Below are 15,464 nucleotides of genomic sequence, written 5' to 3'. Positions count from 1 at the left end.
ATGCTCAGCATCACAAATTTAAGGCGCAGATGGAACATTGACTTGCTTTTGATGGTCTTCAAGCTTCTTTTAGAGTTGCGTTATAATCCTAACATCTAGGAACACAAAGAAAAATATATACCAGATAATTACGTAAGAGCCATTTGTTCTTCATGTGTTCAGAACTTACTGCTGAAGGAAAGATAAATATATGAGGTTACCTGCGATGACTGTTCCACACATTGAAGACAATGAGTCCTATAGCCACACAAGTCCCGGCGGCCGCCACGGCGCTCACGCAGGCGAACAGCGGTAGCGACACGAGGCGCAGCTCCCGCCGTACTATTGTCCGGTCTTGTGGTACTTTTCCTCCTGGAATTCAATAGTATTTTTTTTATTCAAGAACTGATAATCATACACTTAATCGAGATGGAAGGCCTTTTCCATACGTTTGTTTGTAGTTTTCTCATCACAACAGTAACACTGCAGACATGACTCTAGACTTTACCTTAAAAGCCGACCTCACAAGTATCCTACTCGATCCTTTTGAAAAATGTGTTTACCATGTACATTGTAAGCAAGGAATAAAATATCACACTTAATTTTAAGTATTTTGGTATCCATGAATGATTCTAAATGACTACATCACTCTCTTTATCTCTGAGCAAGATGCGCCATTTTTGTAGATAGGTACCTAAACATAATTGAAAACTTTTTGTCGATTTTCTCATAAGATTGTACTCGAATAATGTAACATTATCATACAATTCCATTTAAAATGTGACATAAAACAGGGAGATTACAATATTGTGATGCAATCATTATTTCTAAGTCCATTATATTGTACAATACGTGGCTATTATTCTATTTTATTTTATTTTATTTATTTATGGTTCACAAATAATGAAAAACATATTACAATAAATAAAATACAGTGCAATACAAATTGTTTGAATGTTTTTCATCAATTAGATGAGAACACAACAAGCTTACAGAAACAATAAAGATGCAGGCTAAACACATATATACAGAATAGAAATTTGTTTGTAAAAAAGGGTAATAACAATTAAAAGTAACAAAGTAAGAAAAATAAAAATAAAAATTATAATTAAAAATTAATTCATTCAAACCCTTATCCGCACCCCAATGGTTCAAAGAGCACTGCATCATATAAACGCAGTGTTATCTTGATCGTTAACACATGAAGGAAAGGTGATCAGCCCTCCGCTTCAGGTACTAGTCCAAGGTAATATTGAATAAATATTAGAGTGAAAAACTCACTTATATTTATTTGACCCTCCCCTGGGAATCGAACCCAGGATCTCCAGAATGGTAGCCGAGCTGACCATTACACTACGGAGGCGGACAAAAATTAAAAGGAAAAATTAAAAATGAAATTAAACTGCGCTACATAAGGTACAAAATTCAAGACTCCACCAGATTGGTGAAATCAATTTGAAATTGATTTCACCAATCTGGTAATAGTCCTTTTGCATTTCTCCGTGCCATCATTAAATATGTGGATGGTGACATTATTTTTTGAGTTTTTGAAGTTTGAGTGTTTGAAGTTTGAGTGTTAGGGGAATGTCCGAACTCACCAGCCCACTTCTCCCTGTTGAGCCAGGTGAGGTTGTCAGCTTGCGTGTCGTAGTAGCCCAGCTTGACGTACTGCCCCCCGATCATCTGCTCTATCTGCGTGAGCGCTATCCTGTCTCCCTGTGAGGAGAACGCTACTATGCCCTGAAATCAACATCATATCATTACACCGCAGCCCGTGCCATGCTAGATTCTGTCCATAATATGGAGAATATGAACTTAGCTAAAATAGAACTTAAATTTGTCAACATTTGAGAAAATCATTCTGCCTTATTTATTGTAACTGCAGACAGTCGGTAGAATTCCATATTGAATTGTTGGGTAATATATCCGAAATAAAACAAGGTTTGTTGGATTGAATTCTACATTTATTTATGTATATGTTAATACGTATTAACATATACATAAATAAATGTAGAATTCAATCCAACAAACCTTGTTTTATTTTGGATATATTACCCAACAATCATTCTGCCTTCTGATGACGTCGTGAAACTAGTGTAGTAATAATCTGTATTCGTTTTGAATATCATTGATTGATTCGGCAGTCACTTTGTGGTACAGTGGAACCCCAGAAATCTGAACAAGATTTTGAAGAAAAACTTTTGTAGGAAAATATAAAAAATACATGCAAGACTGAAGAACACTTTTATTATTACTCCAATAATTATCAAAAGTAACCTAGTTTTATTATTTATTGATTCTGCTTTAACTTTGTGGAATGAGATGTAGATACTTTTAATAAAAAGTTTTACTTTCCACCCAACATTTGTAGTTTTCGAAACTAGTCGTGTGTAATGAAATAAAACTGTGTTATTTAAGTGTTATTTTCTTTAAATAACAAAATTTTGTTAAAACATGATTGAAAAGTTAATACAGTACTGTACCTGTATTGCTACTCAAGTACTGGACGTATGGTTCATAGGGCATCGCTCAGTTTACTTGATTATTGTCATTTGTATAGCAAAGTGAAACATTTTTCATCATGAAGTGTTATTAGTAATTTAAACATAAGTGTATGAGTTACCGATACTCCGAGGAATGACGTAGAGTTGATGGCCGCATATATGTTGTCAGCTATATCTTTATCAGTGTAAGTGAAGTTCTTCAGGCTGCGGCCCGTTTTGGAGAGTCTCTCCATTGTTTTGTTGAAAGCTGAAACGCATTGGGAACAGTTATGACAATGAGCTGAGCACCGAACTTATGTTTGCGCTTATCTGGTTGAGGGCATTGTGTCGCACTCACCTAGAGCCACGGACCAGACTGCGTCGTACGCCAGGGGCGCCTCCTGGTACCCTTCCGGGTAGCGGAGGTTCTCTATGTCGTATCCTTCCCGACTCAGTACGGCATTCAATCTCTTTCTGTAAGGGAAATATACATTTTTTATTTATGTACAACATAATACAATTTCTAAACATTTATACATATGGCAAACTTATAGTTTTAGATTCGCTGTGCCTCTCCAAAAAAGAGACTGAGCTCTTGTGCTTGGAGAGGGACTTACACTCAAGGTTTAATGTTTTATATAATGAATGGTATAATAGTCTATTTTTATGTATTTTTTTTCAAGATTTATATGTAATGGGCATTAATTTTTTTCTTAATAATTTTTATATCTTTTGTTTTTTAAATTTCTTTAGGGAGTTTATTGAAATATTTCATTCTCAAATATTTGAAGTTTTGAAACATTATTTTATATAAAGAGGAGTGTGAAACCCGAACATTTCAGGAGAACTGCTCTGAAAGCTAGAAGATGATATTAATAACGCGTTTTATTGGTTACTCTGAAGCAAACATATTAGGATATAATTTTCGAATCAAGTGAAGAATGTTGTCAAAACAAATTGACATCAAGCTACACCCTATCAAGGCATAAAAAAACAAAACTGGTGACTACACGATGACATGAACTAATTTCAGGTATTATGAATCATGCCACCGTTTAGATAGACTACATGTTATGTTGCAAATTTATAAAATGGAAAGCTAATAGCCTCAGAGGTAAAATTGTGAAGTTGATTTTACTTAATTTCCAGTCTTAATGTCATGGTCAGCACGCTCGGCTACCGTTCTGGAGGTCCCGGGTTCGATTCCCAGGGGGGGTCAAATAAATACAAGTGATTTTTTCACTGTAATATTTATTCAACATTACCCTGGACTGGTAGCTGAAGCGAAGGGCTGATCACCTTTCCTTCATGTGTAAACGATCAAGATAACACTGCGTTTATATGAAGCAGTGCCCTATGCACCATTGGGGTGCGGATAAGGGTTTTATTATTATTATTAATTTCCAGTCTTGTTAACCTTAATCCCATGTCCCAAAATAAGAAATAGAAATTACTCATCGGGAATATTATATGTATATATGACTCATGTATGTAATATGTTTAAAAAATATATATACATATACATGTATTATATATATGTATATTTATATATATATATGTATATATATATATATATATATATATATATATATATATATATATATATATATATATATATATATATATATATATATATATAAATATGTATATATAAATGTTTTTTTTTTTTAAATAAATATATTATATGAATATAACTAGAAATAGTGCAACATTAAAATTAGAAATCCAATAAACAGTTATTTATAAAAAAAGTAAAAATCTACACATTTCCGTCAAAACACTGTAAACGCCTGACCTAAGGAAGTATTGTTTTGTTTTAGTAAACTGTTTTGTATAAATTTTTTGAAAAATCGGATACTCAAAACAATTCATTTCTACTCCAAGGATCGGATTGCAATAAAGGTTAATATTTTTTCCATCATATATAATAAATTTATTTTGTGTAGATTTACTAAAACAAAGTGATCTTCACCTGGCTGGAGTTAATAATGATAATAATTTTGGATGATTTAAATAGCGCCATTTTCGTAAAATACTACCTCAAGGGCGCTAGACAAGGAGTTGACGATGTTTTGTCAGAAGAGTCTCGATACTCACTTCAGAAAAAAAATGTTAAAAAAAAAGTTTTTATGTAAAAATTTTATTTTCGTTTAGTGCGATAAAAAGTAGGTGGATACATTGAAAGTGGTTTACAGGAAAAAGTTGGTAATCGAGACAATAACGCTGTATTGTAGATTGTAGGCACTTGAGTGCAATAAAGGGGTATCTCAAACACTTGCACAATGTAGTGACGTCGTAAAAAATATCATAAAAGTCATTCCATTAAAAGTCGTAAAGCCAAAATAAGTTATGGTATGGTGACACCCCGACTTACGAATGGGCTATTTGGTCAGTTGCGTAACTCGGATATTACGTCGGATTTATAGATGAAGTAATCGAACTTGCATATTTTTTATGTGAAACGTCTTTAAAACGTAAAAAAAGCGGGATAAGAATAATGATTATAATTGATATTTAAACAGAGATGATGAAGGTGTGAAGAAAATATGTGGAATTTTGAACATTCACTTAGCCAACGATATGTCATTAGCTGGCTAGGCGATATTCATCGTTAAGTGCCTCAAAATCAGTTATCATAATTACTTATTGGGACCACCAAATTGGTACAGAGGACGCCGCTTTGGATTGACGCGGTATTGACTTGATTACCAATTACATGAAGGCAAAGAATTCTGTGATCTAAATTCTTGGATACTGCAGTGGAATATATAATATTTCATATGACACCAACGACACAAGCAAAGTAATTAAAAAAAATACCTGCGAGTAGTCAACATTTTCATTATTTATTTCAATATAGGTACTGTAAAATACTTTACAATATACTATGACACAATAGAATAAAAGGCAACTGAAAATTAACGTAAACCAAGGAGTATGTAACTCGGGGGAACTGACTGTAAGAAGTGCGTTATTTACGACAGATGTCGGGAGATTGTTGTAGCGGACGGTCCGTCAGCTTGATGTACGGTTTGGGAGCCATCTTGCGGCAATAAAGCCATTATCTCGCGTCACTTTTCACTTCCAGGATGAACTCGACCACCGTTAAGGGTGTTGATGTAACGCGGGGTATGGGGCAACTGAATACACAGTAATGTCGTTCTCGACTAATGGACCATTAAACTCACTCTCCTTTCTATGAGTTTAAATTAATTTCCGGCTCCGAAAAAGACTCAAAATGTCACATTGTTACGACTGTACCTTCAATATCAAAATCAGACACATCCATAACCGATGAATAATCAAAACGGCGAGACGCAAACATTTTTTTTCACTTTTGAATAATATACCCGTATTCAGAAACCTCGTTAATATTTGACCTTGTAAGGAAAGAGCCATATAAATGAAGAAGTTTATGGCGAGCCTCCTGTATCTTACCGTCATTTAGGTAAAACAATCACATACTTAGTAGTTAGCGAGTGTTTTTGCCTAGAATTTTTACTCATGAATTACATGAAGTTATTGTAACTTTAAAATCATAAAGAGTAACACAAAAAGTGAGAGGGTGGACCATAGACATCAACAAATAGAGCCGCCAATAATTTAGCAATGTTACCAATATTAAAATAACTCCATCGTTTCAGTGACGTCATTCATTGCCACCTTACGAAAATAACGTTTTTTCGAAGGCGAATTTTCCAAAAGAAAATGATGAATGAAAATATTAATTATATCTGCTGTTATGAACACAAAACGAGTCTAATACAATACTTTATAGGTTGAATATGTTAAATTAGATATTCCTCCCGTCTGACAAAGGTCTATTGGGTGCGAATTGGAGTAAGGAGAAGGATGAATATAATTGTATGCAAGCTTTTATTTTAGAGGTAGGATAAATGGTAAGTAAAGGTAGATAACAAAAGGAAGGTATTTAAAACAAATACAACCAATCAAACCATTTGAAAATAATACTTCGTTTTGCGACGCCAGTTTTGTAGTCGAGATTCTATTCAACTGCGTCTGTATTTAGACCATTTGTCATTTAGACCCGTATGGCTTTCACCCCGTGATTTGTCCTCGTTAGCTTGTTTTTAGACAATTACAGATGTGGTTATCGATTTTAATGACAAAATTAGCTTTTCGATAAATCTACTCAAGTTACAGGTATGTGACAAAACAATAGGCCATTGTTACCCACTTCATTTATATTAGATTTGTCTGACTTTGAAAACTAACGAAACATTTTCTTAACCCATTATTTGTGCGTTACTGTGAAAGTTTGTATTTAAACACACTTTATAAACCGTAGACCGCGGTTAGCTACTAAATTTGTTTATCTGTTTGCGTAAGGAAATGTAAATATATATTTAATAAAGTTGTTGGGCGGTCGAGTTTACGTCTTGTTGGTAACCAGAAGTGGGTAGATCTGCGGTTAAATGGATAAGTTTGAGGTTATGGAGATAGATGCCTTAGAACATAAGGCATATCGCTCACTCCTTTCAAGAACGTCATAAATAAAAAAAACTTGAGTTTTCAGGAGAACGTTTTTAAAGGTTAAAAATATAATACAATATATTAAAAATAAATATCAAGCCACTTATTGAACTCTTTACTGTACACCAGATCTTTTTAGGTAAAACCTGAAGGTTTTTTCTCCATTTGAAAAATATTTAGTATATTTAAAAAAATAATTAAACAATACCTTTTCTTCAAATTGTAAAAACAACACATTCTGCCCTGTAGCGGGTAAATATTAAGTTAAAAATATGCCGCTTTTGCTGGGATAAAGTACATTTTCTTTGCATTCCGAAAACATGCACAACCGAAAATTGACGATTTTTGATTTATGACGTTCTTGAAAGGACTGAGCGATATGTGAGCGGAAGATGTTGTTTCTGTGCAATAACCCAACCATAACTAAACACATTGTCTGCCTCCATAGTGTACTCGAGGTCTTGGTTTTGATTAACAGGATGGTCAAAATAATTTAATATTTTTTCACATCTCAACAGAGATGAAGACGAATATGGAAGTCTGGGTATTTACAGGGTTTATGACCTATCATAGGCTAGTTAAGTGAACACTTTACACACGTGCAACATTCGCCATTCTATCCTTGATTGACAACCACACCACTCAAGTTTTCTGAATTCCTAGATATATTGATAAATTTCAGGACACAGTGAGTTTACAATACATATGAGTTTGCAACAGCCATTTATGCTGGATTGAGAAAAGCCTTTATTTGTATGCCAGATTCGAACCCCGAATTATTTTTACATATTAGGAACGCCTGAAAAAAATAGTTATGTAGCTTTTAATTTGACCAGGTATTTTTATTTATGCCTCCGTCTGCTTCCGTAGTGTTATGGTCAGCACGCTCGGCTACCGTTCTGGAGGTCCCGGGTTCGATTCCCAGGGGGGGCCAAATAAATACCAAAGTGATTTTTTCACTGTTATATTTATTCAATATTACCCTGGACTGGTACCTGAAGCGGAGGGCTGATCACCTTTCCTTCATGTATAAACGATCAAGATAACACTGCGTTTATATGAAGCAGTGCCCTATGCACCATTGGGGTGCGGATAAGGGTTTTATTATTATTATTATTTTTTTATTTACAACATTTTGAGTGTGCCCAAATACTTGTTCACAAATCTGGGTTTACTCCATCTACGACGTTCATCCCTCAGTGTGGCCGAGCGCGTTGTGATTTGAACGCTTGAGATTTTTGAGAGAACGCCTTAAATTAATTTAAAAATGCGATTTCGTTTGTAGATATTCATCAAAGTTACAAAGTAGAATTAAATTTTAGAGAAGCAAAATCTGCAAATTTTAAAAAACGTTATCTCCTCTGCGGCGAGCGTGAAACAAAAGCCCTAAAGTGAGAACCGCAGGGACCGTTCTGTAAACTTTTTAGGTTACTGTTTAGGGGACGTTTTCGGGGGCCGGTGGTTTGGAGGAAATTAGAAGTATAGTAGGTCCCAAAACGTCCCCTTTGCCCTTATTTTTTTTTGTTATCTTTAACCTTCATTTATCGCAAAAACACCGTGTTGGGTTTTCGATGATTAGATTTCGAAGGTTCCCGATGCCACGATTGGATATCTTGAATCGAAAATGTATGATTACCATACATTTTATTATCTTTGATTCAGTAGAATGTTATGAGTTGAATGGAAGAATTTACTAACTTGATTATTTAGTTAACAAAATATCATTATTTTGAAAAATTAATAAGTTTTTGTTTACTTGAATATTTATTTGAAGGATAGTTTATATGTTTTTTTTTTATATTTACGAGGAAAACTTGACATAATCAAGTAATTCAAATAGTTGGAAGTGGTATGGTCAGCAGTAGGAATAATCACAGTGTATGTATGAATGTGGAAGAGGCGAAAATTGTGTGCAAAGACAGATTGACGTGACGTTCTTTTCTCTCTGCCTACCCCTGCGGGGAAGCGGAGTGATTGGTTAGTAAGTTATAATTTTCGTGAGAAAATCCCTTCAAGGGCATAACCCTTAACTTCCGAATACAAATTAATATGGTGTGGTACCTGGCATAATTAAAATAAATAAAATGTTATGAAGTTTGGAGGGAAATCGCAAATCAAAATGAAGAAACATGATAAACTGTAATGTAGCTAATTGAGAGAAATACGTTATTTCCGACATCGGTAAGAACCCCTGACTAAGCACATGAGATATTGCTGTTAATGGAAACATCACCAAGAATACCAGATCAAAAGGACGGGCCATTGAAGAGATACAGGTAATAAGAAAAGGTTTGCCGACCGAAAGTCCTCGGACGTCATGCCCGAGATGGTGGGCTGGTGCGCGTTCTGGTTCCACATGAGCGCCTCCGTGGTGAGGTGTCCCTCGGCCGCCTTCCTCATCTCCTCGGCCGTGCAGTCCACCCCCTCGCGCTCCAGGTTCACCTCGAACCAGTTGTCCTCGTACCAACCTGCAGACGCAGACGAGACGTTTATGTCATGCAAACATGCAATTATGTAACAACATAGGGCGATACTATCAAAAGTTCAACAATACTGTCATTATCAGAAGCTCTGAGGATGTCACAAGATCTTAAATGGAAAGAGAAGTATAAAGTAGATTAGTTTCACTGTCTATACACCCCACATCGCGTCTTCTTGGCTATACCTACATAACATATATGATAGGAGTCATTTAGGAGCTAACTTATCGAATTGTGTGGAATTGAATTGATTGGGCATAATTAAATCTTCACAATATTTAAAAAAACTTTAAGTCTTTAAAATGATTGTATAAATTCTACAGGATCTTTAGAAATACCACGGATAGTAGCGAGAATCTCCTATCGGATATTAAGAAGAAATGGAAACGGACATACGAGTATATAGTTGAAAAGTATAGAATAATGAACAAACAACGAAATCAAGAGATCATTCCTTATACACTCTTTATGTTATATGGAATTCTCAATCTGGTTATACACATATATTTATATAGGGCGAGAACTGGCGTTCTGGGCAGCAAAAACCTGGTGTAAGAAATGCACGCCTACTAGTCTCTCGGGAGTCAATCAAAGTACATGTATATGACTTTCCCAACTGAATCGACCTTTCTTGGCAATAGCTATGACTATCAGTTGCTGCGTCCATTGCACGTTCCTTACTTCAAGTCAATCACTTACTCGATCATTAAGATCAATCTTCTAAGAACTTACCAATAAAGAACCAGACGTAGGAGCTGCCGTAGAGCTGATGCTTGTAGAGGTCGCAGAGCACCCGGCGCGCGGCCACCACGTAGAAGAGCCCCACGATGATGCGCGCGTCCTGGCGCCGCAGGTTGCGCACCGCGTCCCCGGGGTCCGACAAGAAGGACTGTCTGGTCACTATCTCTATGCCAGCTTCCTTGCAGCGGGCCTCTAAGTCTTCAACAGTCTGGAACAATATATTTAAAAAATTAAGTATTTCAAAGGAAAATTTTATGGTAGCTCATTTGAATGATACAGTAGAACCAGTATGTGAAGCCAAGCCTAAATTTTAGAGTTCTGGGGACGTTGTTGAAGGGTTGAAGAAAGGGTAAGAGCGTATGACTTTTCGTATTAATTTATAAATAAATATAATTAAAAAAAGCCCCTCTTCAACCTTCAACGTCCCAAGGACTCTAAATTAAGACTAAGCTTCACATACATTGTTTGAAAACAATGAGGAACACATCGAAACACGTGTCACAATAGATTTTAAAAGATGGTGGCATTAACTTAGTAAAACATGAATTAAAAATGGGTAGATGTTACCACAAAGTGAGTGCCGAAGCAATAAATGAAACTAGTACAACGTTTTTACCTTGGACTGACATTGTTTTCCTTTGATGAAATGACCAAAGTACTCTAGCTTTTTTAGGAGTTAGATAAATGGATGTATGGGAATTTAGGAATGTCATCAGACAAACTAGTATAGCGTTTTATCCTACCCCTGTAGAAAACCAGCGTGATGGTAGAGTACTAGTAGTAGAAAAATCGCAATTTAACTGCTAATTTAACGAAACGAGTAGGTAACTGCTGTCGAATAATGACATGTAGGAACGAAAAACCTTTCGGCGTTGACCGAATCACAGTAAATACCATTTTTCGTATTTTTCTTCCTTTTTTAAGCTACAAATTTAAACTTAAATTTACAAAAAAATGAAAAAAATACATTTCGCTGGGAAGAAAATAGGGCAAGTTAAACGTTCTACTAATTAGATAATTTCCAGGAAATACTTCCAAAGCCGAGAGGTAAATTTCTCACTGAATTCTTCGAACCACCTCTCGAGACTTGCGATACGTACCTACTGCTCTATTAAACGAAAAAGGAGTAACTGATACTTTCAGATATTCTTATATATTGATGCAGTTTTTATAAGAGAAAAGTTTTTCCGTAAGCAGTATGTAACGTCGCATGTATTTTATATATATATATATATATATATATATATATATATATATATATATATATATATATATATATATATATATATATATATATATATATATATATATATATAAACATATATTTACATATATACACGTATATATACGTATAGATAGGTTATAACTTTCGAGTAATCTTAATAAATACGTTTCTTCAAAATTAACAATCTCCTAAAGTTATTAACGGGTTGTTTTGAAGTTTTGACTCAACTTTGCATTTGTTTTTATGTCTTTTTTTACTTTGACGAAACTGAGCACAGCAACGCGTAGCCGTATACAGGCAGGCCTAAATATAATTAAATATCAACTTTTATAATACGAAATTTAAAGATATTGAAGTATTCCAACTCAGTATAAATACTTTTATCTAAGGATTTCTTTCACGAGTTAAATCTGCTATTACTCTGTTAGTAAACTCCACCGATAAATAGATACCCCACCTGGGCTTAGCACGGCAATATACGAGTGTTTTGTCGCCAGAGTGTTTCGCTCGTTAGGGCCAGTTTGCCAGATGCTATAGAAAACTTCATGGCTTGCTGAAATTCAGCACTTAAGAAATCACGTAGGATTGTAATATTGGAAAAGTCGTAAATATTTGCATTGCAAATGATGGCTCCGGTAGGTAGGGGAGGGGAAAGAGGGCTGTAATTGGCCAGTTGGGGTGGATCTTACGTAAAAAGTTAAGTGGTCTTACATAAAATAAAAAAACCTTTTTCGAAAAAAATCGGTTTCAAATATCTGCGAGTTGTATCAAAATTTAATTTTTATTATTTTATTTCAACCTCAAGGGACTCGTATACCTTAACAGTGTTAAATAAACTCATAAATGTACGAGTATGCTACTCAGAGTGCCCTGCAAGTATGCTGCTACTTCTCTGTTGATATACTTCACTATGCGCTTAATTAATCGGCACCTATATCCCATCATATATATTGCTCTCCAAAATCCAAGAATCTGGAGCAAAGATCTAATCTTTCCACCTTGCCTTCATTTAATCAATAATTAAGTTGACACTGGTCAACCCAATACGGTGCCCTGTGCATCATATAGGTGTATGGGGATAACGGTAAAAAAGAAGAAGAATAGTGTATATGTTATCGTACATTTTTACATCCCTGCGAACTTCAGTATTCTCTAGATTTTGTCTGTAATGATGACATTTTTTATATAAAATACCTGCTCCATTACATGTATGATGCGTGTCGCCATTTTAATAGCTGTATATTTTTTCAGAATTTAAGAATTTTTTGGAAGGTAAAAATTCAATTGAAAAGGGAATTGGGGGAAAGTAGGTGTTTAAATAAGAGAAAAGTCAGAAAGGAATAATAGGTAGTGATAAGGCTTTCCACCGAGGCCGAGGGTGCTAATGGTGGCGACCAGAACTTCGCAAACTTTCTCTCGAATCTCAAATCGAATCTAACCTCACCTAACCTAACCTTACCTAACCTAACAACTCGCTCCAAAAACAATCTTCTTTTGTCTTGGATAACGATTTATATAAGAGTAATTGAATAAAGTACTTATTTTCTATTACAATATGATAATGTCCGAGAAAAAGACACATGTAAGAGCATTTTCACACAAATATTTGAATGATCTTGATAAATTTTCGATTAAGTTAACACCGTATCGATGCAATGCGGTGCCCTGTGCACCACTAGACTACGAATAGAAGCTTTTATGTCGAAATATTTGAAATATATAATATATAAATTCCAAAAACAACAGGTAAATTTACACATACGCATTTTATAGCTTGATTTGTGCAGTATGCGCCATCGCACGTGGAAATCGTATGAAAGACTGCAGCCAAATAAATGCACGCTCATTTCAAATGCACAAGCATTGTATTTTAAAATGAATAATATTATTTTAATTGCATATGTATATATATATATATATATATATATATATATATATATATATATATATATATATATATATATATATATATATATATATATATATATATTTCATCAACCGCTTTCGTATCTTTGTTAAAATTGACATCAGCCCAGACTTACCGTATAAAAAGATAATTTGCACTGGAGTACAAGTAAATAAGTGGAATAAAATAAATGCAGGAAAAACAAGGAATATTTGAGAAACATTGGAGTGACGTATTCATTTTTCACAGCAGGGGGCGAGACATTGAGATGTGCTGTCTTTAGTGAGAATAAAATAATACTCGATAAATACGTTTCGGAAAATAAATTCATGTATTCGCCTTTATTAAGACCTCTCTGTCAAATTTGAAAGTTCTTTCAAACATTTTTAATATGTACATATGAAAATACAACGTTTTAATATTTTAATAGCCTTAATAGAGAGAATGAAGAGAAGAATCGTGGTTATGACTATGGTAAGAGGTTTTTTTTTTAATTGGAGCTACATTAATTATTTACCTTGCTTATTATGTACAAGGTTTATAGATCATTAAGTGGATTTATATTTCTTCTAACTTAATTATGTTGTTGTTTTATTTTAATATGTTGTGGTAAGGGGTTGGGTACCCATATACATACAAGCTATTGAAACATTTCGCCTATTCAAGTACTTATATGTGTTAACACTTAATATGAAGTTTAAGAACATAAATGCCATTTCATACAGTAAACAAAAAAACTAACTAACCGTCACACCACTTCCCCGCAGGGGTAGGCAGATATAATAGAACCTTACACCAATCTTTCTTTGCGAACAATCTTCGACCCTTCCACATTCATGCATCTTCTCAAGCATTCTTCGTCATCTTCGAACCCTCATCCGCACCCGATGGTGCATAGGGCACTGCATCATTAAATGAGTTCGCGGACCATACCGATATCTGGAATATGTCACTTCTTAACTATAAAGCAATTATAATTACAATATTTCAGGCTAATGCATAATTTCTTGTATTTACTATGTTCATCCTTATTAAGATAAGTACTTTTAGAACCAATAATAAACTTAAAAAGAGAAAACATATTTTTTTATCATAAAGTATACATGTAATATATTACAACATTTTGAGTGTGTCAAATACTTGTTAACAAAATCTGGATTATCTCCAATTACAGGAGTTATTTTCATATTATTTTTTGACATGTAATAAAAGAGTGTCTGCTCAATAAAAAGCTTCTTTTCATCTCACCAATAGATGTTTCTAGTGAAGTTCTAGTGATTCAAGAACAATGTTTCAAAATTGGTTTATATATATAGAACTTCCAAGAATTTGAGTAGTGTGGTTGTCAATAATGGGTAGAATTGGTGAATACTACGCATGTGTAAAGTGATCACTTAAACCAGCCTATGACGGCCCTGTAAATGCCCAGACTTCCATATTCTTCTACATCTTTGATGAGATGTCAAAAAATAATATGTAATATATTACGATGATTAAAGAAAACACTTGTTTTATACCACTTGACTTTTATTATAGACTACATGTTTCAGAAGTTAAACTTCCATCATTCAGGGCTGTATAATAATATATTATTATACAGACCTGAATGATGGAAGTTTAACTTCTGAAACATGTAGTCTATAATAAAAGTCAAGTGGTATAAAACAAGTGTTTTCTTTAATCATTGTAACATGTCTTACCACAAAGTTAATGCCGAAACAATAAATAAAATATGTAATATCGTAGTCATACAGGAGAAAGTGACCAAGTGCATTTGTTTACAAAAACGTGATCATTGACTATTTGAAATCTTACTGGCTTAATATTGCCCTGAAAAAATCCCAAAGGATTTTTAACTTGGACGTATAATATATTGACTTGTTAAAAATGACTAACTGCATTGATGTTTATTTTGTTGCCAAGCAAAAGTGACTTAAATGGCCCTCCTGAACATTTTACGTTTTGTCAGTTGGTCACTTTCTCCTGTACGACTGCGATATATTATGTACAAATTGGCTTCGGCCGTTAATAAAGGAAAAAAAATCGTGCACTTTAAAAACTCAATCTTTTTCCTCTCTCGACGGTTTCTCGTAGACACAGATTTGATAGGAGAATGGACTCATAAAAGATAATGAATTCCTCGGGACTAGCTAACT

At 34.3% G+C, this 15,464-nt stretch overlaps 1 protein-coding gene across 1 annotated transcript in view; it reads right to left on the bottom strand.

Moving 5' to 3' along the window:
* GABA-B-R1 (gamma-aminobutyric acid type B receptor subunit 1) overlaps nt 1-15,464 on the bottom strand; it is a 216,228-nt gene that overhangs the window by 14,786 nt on the left and 185,978 nt on the right. Inside the window, exons 5-10 of the mRNA XM_088271038.1 lie at nt 10,169-10,385; nt 9,256-9,424; nt 2,821-2,936; nt 2,603-2,730; nt 1,578-1,719; nt 201-351 (exon numbers count right to left, since the gene is read on the bottom strand). Of these exons, the coding sequence (XP_088127164.1) occupies nt 201-351; nt 1,578-1,719; nt 2,603-2,730; nt 2,821-2,936; nt 9,256-9,424; nt 10,169-10,385 (923 nt within the window). The remainder of the gene's footprint in view (nt 1-200; nt 352-1,577; nt 1,720-2,602; nt 2,731-2,820; nt 2,937-9,255; nt 9,425-10,168; nt 10,386-15,464) is intronic.

This window comes from Brachycentrus maculatus, unplaced genomic scaffold (assembly GCF_059751285.1).
Source record: "Brachycentrus maculatus isolate JH-2025_06_01 unplaced genomic scaffold, ASM5975128v1 h1tg000418l, whole genome shotgun sequence".
Taxonomy (NCBI): Eukaryota; Metazoa; Arthropoda; class Insecta; order Trichoptera; family Brachycentridae; genus Brachycentrus; species Brachycentrus maculatus.
Note: the sequence above shows the minus strand (reverse complement) of the source record. Positions and strands in the feature narration are given on the sequence as shown.